The sequence below is a fragment of the Erythrolamprus reginae genome, chromosome 2 (assembly GCF_031021105.1).
Source record: "Erythrolamprus reginae isolate rEryReg1 chromosome 2, rEryReg1.hap1, whole genome shotgun sequence".
NCBI lineage: Eukaryota > Metazoa > Chordata > Lepidosauria > Squamata > Dipsadidae > Erythrolamprus > Erythrolamprus reginae.
The window spans coordinates 329,612,525-329,632,913 of NC_091951.1; the positions used below are offsets into that span (position 1 = coordinate 329,612,525).

A 20,389-nucleotide genomic window follows, 5' to 3' on the forward strand; every position below is an offset into this window, starting at 1 on the left:
TTTTCTGAGAGTACAGATGAAGCTTTCATAACAAAAAGAGAACTTCCAGAGTATTTATTTATTTTATTTATTTATTTATTTTGTCCAATACACAACTCGGTTACTGAAGTCATATTTTTTTACAGTCAAGTTTGGAGTGGTTAATATTAAGTTTAAATCTGTTGTGTGCTCTTGTGTTGTTGTGGTTGAAGCTGAAGTAGTCGCTGACAGGCAGGATGTTGCAGCATATGATCTTGTGGGCAATACTTAGATCTTGTTTAAGGCGTCTTAGTTCTAGGCTTTCTAGGCCCAGGATTGAAAGTCTAGTCTCGTAGGGTATTCTATTTCGAGTGGAGGAGTGAAGGGCTCTTCTGGTGAAGTATCTTTGGACATTTTCAAGGGTGTTAATGTCTGAGATGCAATATGGGTTCCAAACAGATGAGCTGTATTCGAGGATGGGTTTGGCAAAAGTTTTGTAAGCTCTGGTAAGTAGTGTGAGATTGCCAGAGCAGAAGCTACGTAGGATTAGGTTTACAACTCTTGAAGCCTTCTTGGCTATGTTGTTGCAGTGGGCTTTGGCACTTAAATCTTTTGTTATTAGTATACCGAGGTCTTTAACCGAGTGGGGATCATTGTGATAATTTGATTATTCAGTTCGTATTTGAAGTTCAGATTCTTTTTCCCAATGTGTAGGACAGAGCATTTGCTAGTTGAGATTTGGAGTTGCCATGTGTTAGACCACTCAGAAACAGAGTTCAGGTCTTTTTGGAGAGTAGTTGTGTTATCGGTGGGGAAGAAATCACACTGCCACAATTTTTAAAACAAGATTTACTGGTATGAAAAGTCAACTTCTTTTAATGTTTTAGGACTGCTTGCTTGTTCAAAAACATTTTTTTTATTAAAGTTTATTGTAAGATAGAGTCACAAAAAGAAACAAAAGCGAGAAAGAAAAGTGCAAAGTAAGAAAAAAAATAGTAGCAACTTCTAACTTTGTTCAGTGCGGTAGAGTACAAAAAAATAACGAATTACAACTCTTAACCTTTTGCTTCACATTTCTCAACATGTCAAACCATTTCTGCAACACAAAATCATTCTAATCATTAAAACCTAAAATCAAAGTTTCATTGACTTCAGTTTCAAGGGAAGCAGAATATTTCAGAATTGTTACAAAAAAAAATATCTATCAGCCCAACATCTGTCTCTTTATTTTAGTAAGACAAGGTGAAAGAGAGATGGGTTGCAGCAGGTGTCCAAAACTAACCATCTGCTTGGCAGAATGCAGATCACTAAATGCAATTGTTTAGCCTGCCAGATGCTAACATCATTACAGTTATTATTAGCTAGTCAAAATTTCTTTTATCCCTTACTGCAAGAAGTACTCAACTTAAATTCCTGGGACTGCACTTCAAGTGGCCCATAGAAGTGGAAATAATCTAATATACTGTATAACTGTAAGTAATTACATTACCAGCATTTAATTTGCAAACACAGTAAAACTTAATTAGTTTTGAGGTCATTTTGTCAGCTATTATTTTTTGGAGTGTGACCTCTAGCCAGTGTTTCCCAACCTTGGCAACTTGAAGATATTTGGACTTCAACTCCCAGAATTCCCCAGCCAGCAAATGCTGGCTGGGGAATTCTGGGAGTTGAAGTCCAAATATCTTCAAGTTGCCAAGGTTGGGAAACACTGCTCTAGCCTATCACTGATAAGCGAAAAGTGATTCTTGGTAAGAAAACATTGAGTATTTTTTCCCTACTGGGCTGCTTTAAATAATAAAATGTTTGCAAACATTCTTTCCATGTGCTATTTAACAGAAACAGATATTTTGCAAATTTGAATAAAACTCACTCTGGTCTCTATTTTTCTGCCTTACACATTGTCCGCCGAGTTCTAATATCAATGGGATTAATTATTGGGAAACTTGTTGTGTATGACAAGGCCTTATGCTAATGACACTGACATTGTCTCCCTTGCATCTGAGGATGCCGGCCTCGCATTCCGTCATAGTCTGTGGGTCAGAACTTCCATTCACATTGACACAAATGCTCGTTCCAGTTTCGCTGCATTGTCCAGCTTCTTTGCATGTGCACGTATTGGTGGACTCTAAATAACGAACAATTGCAAAGTAGGATATTAACCCAAGGACAACAGAAGATCAGATGTGCAATACATAAAGCAACCTAAAATTTCTTACCATCACAATTCTCCCACAACTGACAGGATTCACAACTGCTCTCAGATACGGTACGGGCTCTGCAGTTTTCTTCACCCACTAAATGGTATTGCCTACCTCCACATTCGAGGGCATGTAACTTGCAAATAGTTACCCACAAGCTCCTCTGAGTTTTGGGGTTAGTAGCACACACATCCAGGGAAGAGCTGGAAAGGAGAAAAAAAAATAACTGCAGCAAATCATCCGCAATACTCTTGCGACTTTTAACATTAGGAACACACTGTCTGAATTCTCCAGGCTGGGTGAAGTCCTTGAAAGTTTGGGATGCAACCTCCAAACTCTGCTGTCAAATTGTAATTCATTCATTCATTCATTCATTCATTCATTCATTCATTCATTCATTTATTTGATTTGCATGCCGCCCCTCTCCGTAGACTCGGGATGGCTCACAGCAATAATAAAACAATATAGAGTGCTGGTGAGACCACATTTGGAATACTGTGTTCAGTTCTGGAGACCTCACCTACAAAAAGATATTGACAAAATTGAACGGGTCCAAAAACGGGCTACAAGAATGGTGGAAGGTCTTAAGCATAAAACGTATCAAGAAAGACTTAATGAACTCAAATCTGTATAGTATAGAGGACAGAAGGAAAAGGGGGGACATGATCGAAACATTTAAATATGTTAAAGGGTTAAATAAGGTCCAGGAGGGAAGTGTTTTTAATAGGAAAGTGAACACAAGAACAAGGGGACACAATCTGAAGTTAGTTGGGGGAAAGATCAAAAGCAACATGAGAAAATATTATTTGACTGAAAGAGTAGTAGATGCTTGGAACAAACTTCCAGCAGACGTGGTTGATAAATCCACAGTAACTGAATTTAAACATGCCTGGGATAAACATATATCCATCCTAAGATAAAATACATAAAATAGTATAAGGGCAGACTAGACGGATCATGAGGTCTTTTTCTGCCATCAGTCTTCTATGTTTCTATGTACAACAAATCTAATAATTTAAGAAAAAAACACTAAAAACCCCATTATTAAAAGCAAACATACACACAAACTGTATAGGCTCGGGGGAGATGTCTCAATTCCCCCACGCCTGACGGCAGAGGTGGGTTGGAAGAGGAGAGTATTACACAAATAGAATTTAATCATGTGAATTGTCTTTAATATAAATAAGCTGCATACATTTATTAACTAGTATGATGTCCTCAATCTCCATACATTTCCCAACTTTGTGATGGAATTCAAGGGCAAGTCCTACTGTAGCCTGAGGCTGGGAATTGTCAACAGTCTAAAGGCAGGATTGCCTCCCAGGATATATCCTGGATTCAGTTGATGACATTGAATGAAGCTCTGCTTCTCCTAAAGCCTCACTTCTCCCATAAGATCTTCACATTAATTGTTTTGATAGGAAAGGAAGGGTAATCGCAATAATTTCCTCAAATCAAGCTTGTCTCACCTTGTGTAAAAAATGCAGGAACTAGAAGGGGAAAATTATGAATTTAAATTTTAAAATATTTTAAACTTTTTAAAAATCATATATAGTGGTACCTCTACTTACGAACTTAATTTGTTCCGTGACCAAGTTCTTAAGTTGAAAAGTTTGTAAGAAGAAGCCATTTTTCCCATAGGAATCAATGTAAAAGCAAATAATGTGTGCATTTGGGAAAACCACAGGGAGGATGGAGGCCTTGTTTCCTCCCAGGAGGTTCCTAGAGAAGGCCTACGGAGGCTTCTCCCCGCCTTTTCCAGTCCTGTTTCCTCCCAATAGATTCCTAGAGAGGGCCCATGGAGGCTTCTCCCTGCCTTTTCCGGTTACAGTTTCGGAGGCTCAGGTTTGTAAGTGGAAAATGGTTCTTGGGAAGAGGCAAAAAAATCCTGAACACCCGGTTCTTATCTAGAAAAGTTCAAAAGTAGAGGCGTTCTTAGGTAGAGGCACCACTGTAGTTCTAATCTAGCACAATGCCAGGCTATGTTAATGGCAGGGATTTGCCAGCAAGTCATTTTGTGCATGTTGGTCCTTGCGGGCACTGTAAAAAATGGATAGTTGTTTGAATAGTGACACATTCCCAGTAAATATCCTTGTCCTTAGGGAACAACCATGGGATCTTTAATTCTTTCGTAAACTACTCAAGACTCATTTATACCACCAGGCATGGGGGAGTTGAGATAGCTCTTCTCCTAGGCCATTACAAGTTATGCATGGTATGTCTGTGTGTATGTTTGGTTTTATAATAGGGGTTTTTAGTTGTTTTTTATTATTGGATTGTACATGTTGTGTTTATTATTGCTGTTAGCCGCCCCAAGTCTGTGGAGAGGGGCGGCATACAAATCCAATAAATTATTATTATTATTATTATCTTTAATTCTAGCCAAACCAGTGCCAAACTATTCCATTTAAACATCTCCAAACCATCCATTCCTTCTCCTAACGACTAGGCAATTCCTCAAGCGGTTCTATCCAACAACGAAGATAGCTTCTTGTTTTTGCAAACAAAGCTCAAGGATTGTTTCTCCAAAGCTTTTTAATTCATCCAGCACCCACATATTTAACAGAAATGGCGAATCTATTAAATCCACTCACCCGCATTCATTTGGCAACTTACACACACATTGAGTCTCAAAAACTCTCTCCCAGGGTTGGCACTCAATCACTGTTGGATGTGTAACTGGAGGAGCAACTGAAATGAAAGAAGAAGCATAGCAACGTTAGAAGAAAAGAGAAAGCCAAAAATAATTCCCCCAGCACAGCTTCAGGAGTTTCTCTGGAGGAGGATTTGAAAAAGGGATACGATACTTTAATGACTAAACTAGGGTTTACATTTTAGAACTGTTAGAGCAGTTTTATGGCTATTGAGAGCCCAACTAAATAACCACTGTTTAAAATAACTTCATTAAATGTTCTCTAGATGCAATTGTTTAATGGCTACTGCAGTAATAGGAAGGTTTAAAGCAGGGGAGTCCCACTTCAGCAACTTTAAGACATGTGGACTTTAACTGCCAGTATTCCCCAAGTCTGGCTGGGGAATTTTGGAAGTTAAAGTCCACATGTCTTAAATTTGCCAAGGCGAGGTACCCCTGGTTTTAACTATTCCCCTTTAAACGTGATTAAAACAAAAATTATGTTCCACCTTCCATTGCAATTCGATTTCTATAATGCCTATCCAATTTTAATATTTGCATTTTAGGCTATGCGGTCATTTTATATGAATACAATACATGTAACATACAAAATAACTGTTATATTTTTCATCCCCCTTTCAGTCTTCTGAAACCCAGCTTCCTATCATTGGATGAAAAATGGGGATTAAAACAAACTTTTAGGCTGCAAATTGGCTCATTAGAAGAAATAATTTAATGGAACACAATTATTGCACTCAAACAAAAAAAACAGAAGGTGCATGTGACCTTTTAAAAAAAGTCTAAAACTAAGGTACAAAACATAATATTAGGACTATAAAGTGTAAATGTTAAAACTGAATTTATCTCATGAGAGGCAGTACTTGAATCAGGGCTTCTGTTCAGGTCGTATGTGACCCGAAGCCAAGTTTGAGTCCCTGTAAAAAAATTTCCCTGCATATCTGAAACTTGAAATTTCATGACTTTTCATCATTTCAGGGGTTCTCTCTATGAGAATTTTTTTGGGGGTGGGGGTGGGGGGTTTCTTTCTTGCTGAAAAACAAAAAGTCACACTTCTTGTGTTCCCGGGTCACCCTGACCCGGACCGAAAACTCTTCATTTGAAGTGCTTATGTTTGGTCAATTTGAATACTTTTTTCACTTGGAAAGTAGTTCGAACATTTCTGCACACAATGATATGAAAATTGAAATGAAAAAAGTAATTCTTATTGGTTTATTTTGCTGATAGAATGCGTGCCCCCCCCCCCCCGGTTTTTGTGAAATACGTTTCAATTTATGGATAGTTTTGCTTGCAAAAACACGGGGGGGGGAGGCACATTTATGTGCAAAATAAACCAATAAGGATTAATTTTTTCAGTTCAATTTTCATTCCATTGTGTGCAGAAATGTTCAAACTTGTTTCCAGGTGAAAAAAGCTTTTAAAAAGACCAAATATAAGTACCTAAAATGATCAATTTGCAGTCCGGGTCAAATAGACCCGGGAACATAAGATTAGGGAGTTTTCTCGAACTGAGCAGCAGGGTTAAAACATATTGCAACCAGAAACAAAAAGAGGGAGCTCCCTTCATTTCATGTATAACAGTTTGTTGAACCAGCAACTGGGTTAAAAACCACTTTGGTGTCTCTACCAGCTCTGAAAATAGCAAACTAGCTTATGAGGCAGAGATGGTGATGAAGATGATACTAGCATCTAACAAACGGATGCTATTTTCTAACTATTTAGAACTGAAACGTACCTATTCTTCTACAATGGATTTCAGCATAGTCAGGAGACCATTTCAGACTAGGTTCACATAGAAGAAGAGACGGCCCGACTAGCTCCATGCCATCTGGGCATGACAGGTGAATTTTCTCTCCAATATGATAGGTAGGCTTCACTGGATTTCCTGTCAGTTCCCCTTCCAACCATGGCAAAAGACAAGCTGTTTCTAAGAAAACAGAAAGAGGCAAAGACACCAATATTTCAATTGCTGTTTTCTATTTTCCTGTTGAAGACAATCGCCCTTACTTTTTTCAGCTGCGTTTTGAGATTGAATCAGAAAATAACCAAAGATATATATATATATAAGTGTGTGTGTGTGTGCGTGCATGCATGCAAAGTCTACGAAAACATATATATATATATATATGTGTGTGTGTGTGTGTGTGTGTGTGTGTGTTTGTGATTCGACACAAAATGTAACCCTTCCCTGGTACAGAGCTGAAAAGATTGGATACTGTAGCCTGGAGGTTAATTCTCTGCCTTACAAGGAAAAGGTTGCAGGTTCAAGTCCCAGTGGGTATGGCTAGCTGATGTGGCCAAAATAAGGCCGAAATAGATCTATCCTAGTCTCCCTTAATTTTCAAATTCAGCAAAAACATGTGACACATACAGATAGAATTGTCGGCTATCAATAAAATTAACTGCCTTGGAAATGGCCCTGGGTTGGGCCAAGAGGCAAAAAAGGAGCTGTAATGTTCCTTCAATATACCAGGGTGATTCGACACAAAATGTAACCCTTCCCTGGTACAGAGCTGAAAAGATTGGATACTGTAGCCTTGAGGTTAATTCTCTGCCTTACAAGGCAAAGGTTGCAGATTCAAATCCCAGTGGGTATGACTAGCTGATGAGGCCAAAATAAGGCCAAAACAGCAAAAAAAACATGTGATATATATATATATATATATATATATATATATATATATATATATATATATATATATATATATATATCAAGAATAGTCCTAAAAATGCGAGTTCCAGGTACATACGTGAATGATGAGGCAGCAGCCATCTCGATCACCGGAACATAGAAACTTTAATAAAACCACTTAGCTTTCGTTAGCGTGCTGCTAACTTCGTCAGAGTATTAAAATGCCGTGGGAGACAAACATCTTTATAAAGCATTACTCAGTCTGCTCATTACCCGCGTCACGGGGCCACACCCTTCCCTCCCCCCTGCGGTAAGCCTAATTGTGGGCTTAATCCTGCTGGCTGAAGGGAGATCTACCGCTTTTGCTCGTGTTTGTTTAAGGCACCAACAACGACTTAAAGGAGATGGGTCATTAAGATTGGACACAGCCCCCAGCAGAATTCCCCAGGCCAGACATAGAAACCAGCCAAATGAGGGTGGGATAACCCCCCCATGAGAAACAAGGGAACATACTGGAGCAATACGGAGGTAGAGGTGGAGGGGCACAATTTAAGTCTAACATAGAGGACAAGGGGGGATTAGAACAGTGTAGACCTAGGACGAGGACATGGGTAAAAAAATTGCAAGAGCAGACATGTACCACTATAGAAAGTAACAACGACAATGGGGGGAAGAAAGGAATAGCAAACACCTCCGAAGCATTGCCTCACAACTCCACCCCCTCCCTTGGGGAGGGAAAAAGGCAACAGACACGAGTAAAAGCGGTAGATCTCCCTACAGCCAGCAGGATTAAGCCTCACAATTCCACCCCCTCCCTTGGGGAGGGAAAAAGGCAACAAACACGAGCAAAAGCGGTAGATCTCCCTTCAGCCAGCAGGATTAAGCCCACAATTAGGCTTACCGCAGGGGGGAGGGAAGGGTGTGGCCCCGTGACGCGGGCAATGAGCAGACTGAGTAATGCTTTATAAAGATGTTTGTCTCCCACGGCATTTTAATACTCTGACGAAGTTAGCAGCACGCTAACGAAAGCTAAGTGGTTTTATTAAAGTTTCTATGTTCCGGTGATCGAGATGGCTGCTGCCTCATCATTCACACATATATATATATATATATATATATATATATATATATATATATATATATACATACATACATACATACATACATACATACATACATACACACACACACACACACACACACACACACACATACATATATATATATATATATATATATATATATATATATATATATATATATGTTTTCGTAGATTTTCCCGGGTACAGGTATGACGGTCTTGGTATATTCGGGTTTCTTCCCGTGTAGGATTTGGAAATTTCTGGCGACGTTTCGACGAGGTCTCACTCGTCATCTTCAGGCTGGTGTTTCTGTCCTTCTTCTCAGGCGAACACTGCGAGACCTGAGCTGCATTCCTTCTATAAATACTGGTGGCTGGATGTGGTTTGATGGCTCAGCTGTAGTGTTCTGTTTTGGAAATTAATTTGGTACTGTCAAAATCAATTTTATGTCCTGTAGTTTTGAAGTGTTGGAAAAGGGAGGAGGTTTTTTTCTTTTTTCTTTAATGCATTCTTATGTTCTGCAACACGTGCATTTACTCTCCTGTTCGTTTGTCAAAACTACAGGACATGAAATTGATTTTGACAGTACCAAATTAATTTCCAAAACAGAACACTACAGCAAAAGAATAATCATGGAAGCAATCGAGATAGAAAAACATCCCCAAAATATGAACAAGCGGGATGATACCTCTCGCTTACCAGACATCTGGAAACCAGCCCTCAAACATATCCCAGCCATAGAAACCAGACTCAGAACACACATTGTAAAGCAATCAAGCAGCCTGCAAGTTCCAACTACTCAGGATATCACGCCTAATCTACAACCATTAACTAATCAGCATACCTCAGCTACATCAACGACCCCAATTGTTACCCCACTGACTCACCAGGAAGTTTCTACACAGCAGGCAATTGCTGAGCCATCAAACCACATCCAGCCACAAGTATTTATAGAAGGAATGCAGCTCAGGTCTCGCAGTGTTCGCCTGAGAAGAATGTGTGTGTGTGTGTTTTCGTAGATTTTCACGGGTACAGATATGATGGTCTTGGCATATTCCAACACGGGAAGAAACCCGAATATGCCAAGACCATTCATATATATATATATGTGTGTGTGTGTGTGTGTGTGTGTTTTATGTCGGATCACCCTGGTATATTGAAGGAACGTCACAGCTCCTTTTTGCCTCTAGGCCCAACCCAGGGCCATTTCAAGGCAGTTAATTTATTCATAGCCGACAATTATATTCTGTATATGTGTGTGTCACATGTTTTTTTTGCTGAATTTGAAAATTAAGGGAGACTAGGATAGATCTATTTCAGCCTTATTTTGGCCTCATCAGCTAGCCATACCCACTGGGAATTGAACCTGCAATATATATCTCTGTCTGTGTGTGTTTTAAATTGTATGCACTGTATATCTCTTTTTCCTGCAATTTTTTTCCTTTTCTCTAATTCCCCTCTCCCTACTTTCTGTTTTTATAATTTAGGTGATGAAAAATGTGAGGACCCAAATTAAATCCTGACATTTTAAAATATAAAAAATACAACAGAACTAAAAAAAATGGCTATTTATCCTATCCAAGCATATGCAGATACACGTGAAGAGATTCAAATGGTCTTCCAAAATTTTCAGTTCACATTGGACTACAATTTACATCATACTCTGAATAGTGAATAATAGAATAAAAGTTTTCTCATAGATTTAGAGCAGGAATGGGAAGCCATCACCCTTTTATGACTCATGGCTGGGTCAGGAATTCTGGGAGTTCAAGTCAGAAAAGGACCATGGTTCCCCACCCCTGATTTAGAGATTCCCAGGTTAGGTTCCTCGTTTTCATTCTAGCACTGTCTAGATATACTGACTTCAGCTTCCAAAATTTCCTACTCAACATATCAATTATTAAGAGGATAAAATTCTCATGTTTGAAAGGTGCCCACATTGGGTAAACAAAGTATTGGGCAGAATAAGGCAGAATAAGGACAGAATATTCTATATAACTATATAATATTTAACTAACCAGATTTTTAAAGAAAAAGATTTAAAAAGATTTATTGGGAGAAAAAAATCCTAGTGCATGATCATGGTGCATGATGAACATAAAACAAAGTGTTTGTGTAATGTGAAATTTAAAGGGGAATCATTTACATCTGCCCATAAAAAGACACAGGAGGATAAATATTATGGCTTCATCCTTTGATAAAATAAAGCAGAATGGTATATATTTGTATAGATATTTTAGTATGCGGAACATTTAGTTTTATAATAAGAAATCTATAAAATGATGAAGCATAAAGAAAAAGGTGACAGTTGTTTTCAGAATTGTTATGATTATATATAATTATTTCTGTAGAGTGAAATAAAATAAAATGATACATGTGGGAAAACCATAATGTATTACCCACTTTTTTCCCTTCTTTAGAACAGAGGTAGGAAGAAATTTGTCATAGAAAAGAAGAAAAAAGAATTATTGAGGACAACCACACAGAGAAAAAACAGAAGAATGCTAATATGATTTTGGCAGGAAGGGGAAGAAAAAGACCGAAAACAGAAAAGAAAGAATTATTATAAATGTCAAAAGCCGCTCCGAGTCCACAGAGTGGGGTGGCATACGAATCTAATGAATTATTATTATTATTATTATTATTATTATTATTATTATTATTATTATTATCTCACTTACAATAGTTTGTTAGTTGTATGAATTTCAATTCTGCCTGGGAAATTCTGGAAACTGAAGCTGTGGTTGTTGAGAAACACTGTCAACAAACATTATTTCTTCCAGGTGATAGGGCTTATTCCTCCCAATACCAATCTTTAGGGAATATACCACCAAAGTAATGATATCGTATTTTTATCCTACTTACAGTCATTTTAAGTTATCTCTTTGGCCATTTTGGGAATAGATATAGGACTAAACAGACTTTTGGTTTGTTTTAGCAGCTATTCTCTGCTATTCTGATACATACTCTGGCAGTTGATTGCTCCAATCGTCCATTTCAAGCCTTCAGCACAGGTAACAACTGGGTTTCCTACAATTACGTATCCAGTGTTGCAAGCATAATGGATGCTTTTCCCCACAGGATAGAATGAATCAGCGTCCTAGGAAAAACCAACAACCTTGAGAATCACTGAACAGAACAAACAAACAAACAAATCTTTATATGCAGAATATTCTTGGGGAATATTTCAACAATACAAGTGTTTTTTTCATTGGCCTATGCATTTTTGAAATATCAATAACAGTTGGAATTGAGTACTTTTTTCTGCAGAATAATAAGACCACAAAAAACCTTCTAGCAGTAAAATAGTCCCTGGACCTTTGGTGAAAAAAGTTAAAAACTCAAAAACATCTTGCATGTCTTCCAAAAAGAGGGAGAGAAGGAGGGAAAAAAGAGAAAATACTTTGTAATGAAGTATGTTGAGTATTGTAGTCCTTCTGTTCTAGCTGTCCTCCTTCCAAAGAGGTTGAACTGCTACGGTCATGCTACCAGGAAAATCAGAGTGTTGCAATGCCAATGCATCAAAGAACACCACATATGGGTGGGGGTTTTTTCTGAATAATTTAATATAAGATAAAGCTGCTACAAAAATCTATGCCACCAAATAAAAATTGAAACATAGAAACATAGAAGACTGACGGCAGAAAAAGACCTCATGGTCTATCTAGTCTGCCCTTATACTATTTCCTGTATTTTATCTTACAATGGATATATGTTTATCCCAGGCATGTTTAAATTCAGTTACTATGGATTTAACAACCATGTCTACTGGAAGTTTGTTCCAAGGATCTACTACTCTTTCAGTGAAATAATATTTTCTCACGTTGCTTTTGATCTTTCCCCCAACTAACTTTAGATTGTGCCCCCTTGTTCTTGTGTTCACTTTCCTATTAAAACACTTCTCTCCTGAACCTTATTTAACTCTTTAACATATTGAAATGTTTCGATCATTTCCCCCCTTTTCCTTCTGTCCTCCAGACTATACAGATTGAGTTCATTAAGTCTTTCCTGATACGTTTTATGCTTAAGACCTTCCACCATTCTTGTAGCCCATCTTTGGACCCGTTCAATTTTGTCAATATCTTTTTGTAGGTGAGGACTCCAGAACTGAACACAGTATTCCAAATGTGGTCTCACCAGCGCTCTATATAAGGGGATCACAATCTCCCTCTTCCTGCTTGTTATACCTCTAGCTATGCAGCCAAGCATCCTACTTGCTTTCCCTACCACCTGACTGCACTGTTCACCCATTTTGAGACTGTCAGAAATCACTCCCCCTAAATCCTTTTCTTTTGAAGTATTTGCTAACACAGAACTGCCAATACAATACTCAGATTGAGGCTTCCTTTTCCCCAAGTGCATTATTTTACATTTGGAAACATTAAACTGCAGTTTCCATTGCTTTGACCATTTATCTGAATGCACCAATTACCACATCAATCAAGAAGAAAACCTTCTGCACACGAAATCCACACGCGTGCCTTCTATAAACAACCAACTCAAAGACTCAAGATCCATCCCACCCTTAAAAGGACCAAATGGCAAAGAATATAATGATGAAGCCATTAAAGCCAACCTCTTTAACACATTCCTGGGCTCAGTCTTTGTAAACAGCAGTTACTCATGTCGAATATTTCAGAGTCATACCACAAATAACTACAACAATCTAACGCAAATCAATTTTACAGAAGATAATGTTGGAAAGGCTTTACACAACCTAAAACCATCCCTATCTATTGAACCTGATGGACTATGTGCATACTTCTTTAAAAAGCTCCCCTCATCCATAGCTGAACCTCTAAGTATAATTTATGAAAAATCCTTCAGGACTAGCTTCTTACCCAACTTATGGTCACTAGCTACAGTCATCCCTATTATGAAAAGTGGAGATCCAAGTAATGTTGAAAATTACAGACCAATCTCTTTATGTTACATCACCTGCAAAGTCATGGAATCAATCAATCAATCAATCAATCGTAATAGTCTAAGTTACATCTCTATATTTGCACATAAATTTGGAATCCAAGGAAGTCTTCTATGACTTACTTACTTGAACATATCCATTTTCCAAGGGAGGTGGTGATGGGCAGGATTCTCTGACAGTTCCAGAAGTATCAAAGCAATGTGGCTCAAGTGTTCTATAAAGCAAAATGTGATACCCTTCAAGATATTTGTCACCTTTGTTTCAAAATGTTTAACCTGTCATCTATCTATCTATCTATCTATCTATCTATCTATCTATCTATCTATCTTCTATCAATGCAAGTTAGCACCCACCTCTCTCCTAGGAGAATGAAATATTTTAGGAAATATTAAAAAGGCAGAATGTTATATTTCCCTTGATGAGAAATTGAGAAACATGCTCTTGGAGACAGAAACTCAGCCCCAGCCACTGGCAGATATTTCGGTGCCAGTTTATTTACAAAATAAAAGACGTCAGCTCCAGGGTGATGGAATTAAGACATGACCCTCCAGGACATAATAGGATTATCTATCAGTAGAACTCACCACATGGCACAACCAAGCCCCTTCATTACATCACCCAGCAAGGTTCAACCAAATTTGATTCAGGCAAACATGACTCCACATAGGAGTCTGGCCGTAACCAACAGGAACAGGAACAAGAATCTCAAATTCAAAGCCCAAGAGACTCTGCAATCCATGTGGACAACTACCCAGGCCTTCTAATCCATGTGATCCTGGTCACCATTAAACCATCTTTCCATGTTGTCGATGTTTTTCTCCCCTCTTGAACATTTCTTCCAATACTATCTATCTATCTATCTATCTATCTATCTATCTATCTATCTATCTATCTATCTATCTATCTATCTATCTATCTAATCTATCCATCTATCCATCCATCCATCCATCCATCCATCCATCCATCCATCCATCCATCCATCCATCCATCCATCTATCTATCTATCTATCTATCTATCTATCTATCTATCTATCTACACTGCCCAGTTCACTTAAGTAACTGGTTTACAATAAAAAGAATACTATAAAGTATAAACAAAAAAAAGTTCAAACAAACCTAAAAACAATATTAAAAATTTAGCTATTACAAAATTGCAGAGGCAGGGGGAGAACCCTCATGTCACACCAAACACTACCAGGGTTGCATATCCCTCTTAAATCACCCATGTCAGTCGAGAGAACCAGATCTTAACTCTCTTTCCGGTGGCCAGAAAAGTGTGGGGTCACCTCACTTCTGAAGGTAAAATGTTCCAGACTGGGGGCGAGGCAGGGGAGGCAGTGGCAGAGAAGACTCTAATTGAAGACACTATTTCACAAGATTATTCAACATTGAATGTATTCACATTATTTTTTGCAGAGTATAAATTATATGGTACTATGTACACTGCTCCAAAAAAAAGGGGGGAACACTTAAACAACACAATATAACTCCAAGTCAATCAAACTTCTGTGAAATCAAGCTGTCCACTTAGGAAGTAATACAGGGTTCAATGAGAATATTTCATTCATTCAGATCTAGGATGTGTTATTTGAGTGTTCCCTTTATTTTTTTTGAACAGTGTATACAGTGGTACCTCGAGATACGAGTTTAATTCGTTCCGGACCTGGGCTCTTAAGTCGAGCAGCTCTTATCTCGAACGACTTTTCCCCATAGGAATTAATGTAAATAATTTTAATTGGTTCCAGCCCTCAAAAAACTCACAAAGTTAGTCTAAATTATGCAGAAAGACATGTTTTTAATGAAGAAATGTACATGTACATATAAATGAATAATGAAGTTTCTTTCACTTAACTTGTAAACTTTCTTAAACTTTTAAATTTACATATGTTCAACTTCTCTGCCACCCAATCCTGTAGGACAGAGGTCCCCAACCCTTTTTGCACCAGGGACCGGCTTTAAGCGATCAAGAGAGGAATGGGTGAATGAATGGACGGAGGGTGGGAAGGAAGGAAGGAAAGAGGGAAGGGACAGAAACAGAGGAAGGAAGCAAGGAAACTTATTAAAGGGGAGAGTAAGAGAGGAATGAGTGAAGGGAGGGAGGGAGGGAAGAAGGTGGGAAGGAGAAAGAAAAGAAGAAATAGAGGAAGGGAAGGTAAAAGAGAGAAAGAAAAAGAAAGAAAGAAAGAAAGAAAGAAAGAAAGAAAGAAAGGGGGAAGGGACAGGAACAGAGGAAGGAAGCAAGGAAACTTATGAAAGGGGAGAGTAAGAGAGGAATGAGTGAAGGGAGGGAGGGAGGGAAGAAGGTGGGAAGGAAAAAGAAAAGAAGAAATAGAGGAAGGGAAGGTAAAAGAGAGAAAGAAAAAGAGCAAGAAAGAAAGCTGCAAGCACCCCCCCGAGCCCCCCAGGCCGGCTGCAACCTTTTAAAACACGCGCGCCGCTTCGCAGCTGTCTCCTGAAGCCGAACGCGGAAGTTAGCGTTTGGCTTCAGGAGACAGCTCCTTGGCGCTTGTATCTCGAATTTGGGCTTGTAATTAGAACAAAAATATCTCTCCCCTCCCAGCTCTTATCTCGAGTTGCTCTTAAGTAGAGCAGCTCTTATGTCGGGGTTCCACTGTATAGTATATATCCATGTACTGTATCATATGTATATGCGTGTATACACACACGCATATCCCATCTGCAACTGATAATAATTTGAATATGTTTGAGGCTGAATAGCTTTGTGGATGTGAGTGTCAAAAATATGTTTATATGTAGATCTTAAATTGATAATCGATAGTATTCCTACCGAAAATATTGCAACTCTTCATCCTCACACTGAGGGTTTTGAAAGCTTTCACCAATGCAAGATCTTCCACCACCCCGTGGGGGAGGATTATTACAACTCCGACTTCTGGATTTCCTTCCTTCAGTACATGGGCTCCAAGAAGACCAACAGCTCCAGCCTCCATTAATGACTCCTGTAACATGAAAGAAAAGTTGCAATTTAACACCATACTTCAAAAAACATTGAACCTCTGGAGAAGGTGCAGAAAAGAGCAACCCAAATGATCAGGGGTCTAGAAACCAAGACTTACGAAGAGAGACTGCGGGAACTGGGCATGGATAGCCTAGAGAAAAGGAGGGCCAGAGCGGACATGATAGCAGTCTACACGTATATGAGGGGTTGCCACAGAGAGGAGGGGATCACTTTATTCTCCAGGGCACCAGAGGGCCGGACGAGGAACAATGGCTGGAAGCTGACCAAGGAGAGATTCAACCTGGAAATAAGGAGGACCTTCCTGATGGTCAGAACGATCAACCAGTGGAACAACCTACCAGTGGACGTTGTGAACATATTCTGGACATTTTAAAGAGGAAATTGGACTGCCATTTGGCTAGGATGCTATAGGGTTCCTGCTTAGGCAGGGGGTTGGACTTGATGACCCGCATGGTCCCTTCCAACTCTAACAATAAATAAATAAATAAAACCCCCATGATCAGGGCTGGAACTGCAATATCAGCTATAAGACACAGAACCCCTGATGCAAGTCCATTAGTTTTCTATTTACCGTATTTTTCAGAATATAGGACACACCTTTTTGCCCCCCAAAAGAGGGTGAAAATGTTGGTGCATCTTATACACCGAATACAGCCAGTTCCTGAAGCCCTGCCCCTGCATCTCATTTTTGTGAAAAATGGGCCATGTTTCGCAAAAATGGGGTATGCAGAGAGTGTGGGAAGCCTATAAATTGCTCCTAGGGGGTAGGGGAAGACAAAAACACCCCCAATTGTGCAAAAGGTTGGCAAAAATGGGCCTTTAAAAAAAAAACGGGGTGATTTTGCCCTCCCTGACTCCCTAGGACTGCTCTGCAGGCTTCCCAAACCGTCTACATGCCCTGTTTTTTGCAAAAAAATAGGTGAAAAAAGAGCAGCTTTTTGCAAAAGTGGGTGTGGTTTCCCCTTCTAATTATGCCATCTAGTATGACTGGAGGAGGAATTCTGGGAGTTGAAGTCCACTATTCTTAAAACTGTCAAGATTGAAGACCCTGGGTTAGGGGTGCAAGGGTCTTCAAACTTGGCAAGTTTAAGACTTGTGGACCAATTCCCATTCCTGAGATAGCATGAGCGAAGGAGGAATTCTGGGAATTGAAGTCCACAAGTCTGAAGCTTGTAAAAAGTGTACAGGGTTGTTAAAAAGTGTACATGGTTGTTAAAAAGTATTCTGCTATACTGGTATTTTATTAAATAATATATTACTACACCGTTTGGTTCAGAATACTTTTTTCCTTGTTTTCCTCCTCCAAAATCTAGGTGCATCTTATACTCCGGTGCGTCTTATACTCTGAAAAATTGTGTAAATACCTCCAGAACTTAAGTCTTCACTGTAGGGATTTTTTCCCCCAATGGATGCTCCTATTTCTCCCTTCTTTTTCTGAAATGTTTAGTTTTCATCTTTTATTGAACTTGGATTTTTCTTGATCTGGAACATTTGTCAGTACTTTGTAGCATTACCAACTAATGAAGGAGGAAGCACATTAATCCTGCGAAAGGCCCTTCTGTTTTCCTTTGAAAATGTACTGGTGACTCATTCCTTTTGTTTTTTGCTAAGCTTCCTCCTTTTGCAATTGTGATTCAATTACCTCTATAACCTGAGAAATTACTTCCTGGCCTTGTGCTACTTTAAGAGAGAATAGAAAGTCTTTCCTTGTTCTTCCTTGACTACAAATTACATTGTATCCAATGTGTGTGTTTGTGTGTGTGTGTATGTGTGTTGGTGTATGTATAGTACATGTACGGTGATACCTTGATTTAACAACTTAATTGGTTCTGGGACAAGGTTCGTAAGGTGAAAAGTCCGTAAGATGAAACAATGTTTCCCATAGGAATCAATGGAAAAGCGATTAATGCGTGCAAGCCCAAAATTCACCCTTTTGCCAGCTGAAGCGCCCGTTTTTGCACTGCTGAGATTCCCATGAGGCTCCCCTCCATGGGAAACCCCATCTCCGGACTTCCGTGTTTTTGCGATTCTGCAGGGGAATCCCAGCAGGAGAATCCCAGCAGCGCAAAATCGGGCGCTTCGCTGGCAACGGAAGTCCAGAGGTGGGGTTTCCCAGCGAGGGGAGCCTCAGCGAAATCACAGCATCGCAAAAACACCGAAGTCCTCAAAACCCCACCTCTGGATAATGATAATGAAGGAAGAACTATGGTACTTACCTGGTTGATCTTGTACAAGAAATCCCAGTTCACAAGCTGCTCCAAAGGTATACGGTTTGCAAAAACACATGCATTGTGTTCCTTCCACAGCTGGCTCACCGCCGTTCTGACATGGCTTGCACTTGCAGGGGTCATTCTCAGTCAAATACTCTTCAATTGCCTTTTTCAGGAACAGTTTTTTGGATGCAGCACATGGTACTTCCTTCACCAACTCATAAAGCGGTGCTAACTAAATGGAAGGCAGACCATTAAGAATTGCACTATTCTGCCTGGATATGTTTGGTATACATTAGCTTGAATTCTAAATTAAATCTACGCAGATGAGCACTGTCTGTAACATTTCATATTTACATTGATATCCAAAGGACAAAGTTATTTATTTATTTGTTTGTTTGTTTGTTTGTTTGTTTGTTTGTTTGTTTGTTTGTTTGTTTATTGTTCATACTTAACTGCCAGAGAGGGTCTCTGGGTGGTATAGGGGTCCTGGGGTGCAATATTATATTAATATGTTGTTGTTCAGTCATTATGTTATGTCCAAAACTACACAACCCCATGGACCACAGTATGCCAAGCCCCCCTGTCATCCACAGTCTCCCAGAGTTTGCCGAAACTCCCACCCACTACGACAATGGCCCTATCTAACATCTCATCCTATGTCAACTCCATCTCCTTTTGCCAAGACTGACTTGATCTTGGGATTTGGGGATGATGGAGACATGACAGGGATGGGGAACAGATTAATATGACAATTGTTTGATAGAAAGAAAGATGAAAGGCATAATTGTGTGTTTGCTCTCTTTTAAAAATATAACAATAACAACAATAACAACAATAATAACAATAACAACAATAATAACAATAATAACAATAATAACAATAATAACAATAATAATTTCATGTTTTTCATATTTAATGAATAAAAGAGATAATAATATTTAACAATTGTCAGTAAGAAAGACAAAAAGTTTGGATAGTGGCAGCACTGGGAAACAGCTGAATAGGAGAGAAAGAACTGGAGAAGATAACAAAATGCAAAGACCTACAAATAGAAATAGAACGACTGGGGAAAATTTAAGCAAGACTAGTACCAATAGTGATAGGTGCCTTGGGTGCAATCCCAAACCACCTGTAGCACCACTTGAAATATTGACAAATTAACCATCAGTCAATTGCAGAAGGAATCTTTATTGGGAATAGCTTCCATCCTGCGACGGTATCTCTAATATAATCAAACATCCTGATCAGCTTATCCCAGGTCCTTAGTAAAGATTCAATATGTAGACAAAAATACTATACCCAGTCTGAACATCTGGCTGATTGTGTGATTATCAATAATAATTTTATGATTAAATGCATTAAATTAAATACTGCCAGACTCCCATCAATTTCTTTTCTCTTTCTTTTATTGTTTCTATTGTATAATTTTGTTAAGTTCCTTTGGTTCCATAGTGTACTTTAAAAATAGATTTTTATTATATAAATGTACCCATTTTTTCAGTGCAGAGCTGAAGGGTATATTTCTAGGGTAAGCTCCAAAAACAAAAACTCAAACCAATAATATCAAAAGTGAAAAAGAGAAAATAGAAAAATAAAAGCCACAGTTAAAGTAATTCTGATGCAAATCAAACCTTTTAAGAATTGAAATTACATTTGCCTTCCAAGATACCATCTGTTTAACATTTCTGAATAATGAAAAACAGAACAACTGTTTTGCATAATATAACATAAAATAAAGTAAAACAACATTTA

At 38.7% G+C, this 20,389-nt stretch overlaps 1 protein-coding gene across 1 annotated transcript in view; it reads right to left on the reverse strand.

Moving 5' to 3' along the window:
- Positions 1 to 792: 792 nt before the first annotated feature.
- Positions 793 to 20,389, reverse strand: part of C7 (complement C7) — a 43,224-nt gene continuing 23,627 nt past the window's right edge. Inside the window, exons 11-18 of the mRNA XM_070743405.1 lie at positions 18,641 to 18,869; positions 16,233 to 16,404; positions 13,571 to 13,658; positions 11,488 to 11,620; positions 6,542 to 6,733; positions 4,751 to 4,847; positions 2,175 to 2,359; positions 793 to 2,083 (exon numbers count right to left, since the gene is read on the reverse strand). Coding sequence (XP_070599506.1) covers positions 1,890 to 2,083; positions 2,175 to 2,359; positions 4,751 to 4,847; positions 6,542 to 6,733; positions 11,488 to 11,620; positions 13,571 to 13,658; positions 16,233 to 16,404; positions 18,641 to 18,869 — 1,290 coding nt within the window. The 3' untranslated portion in view covers positions 793 to 1,889. The remainder of the gene's footprint in view (positions 2,084 to 2,174; positions 2,360 to 4,750; positions 4,848 to 6,541; positions 6,734 to 11,487; positions 11,621 to 13,570; positions 13,659 to 16,232; positions 16,405 to 18,640; positions 18,870 to 20,389) is intronic.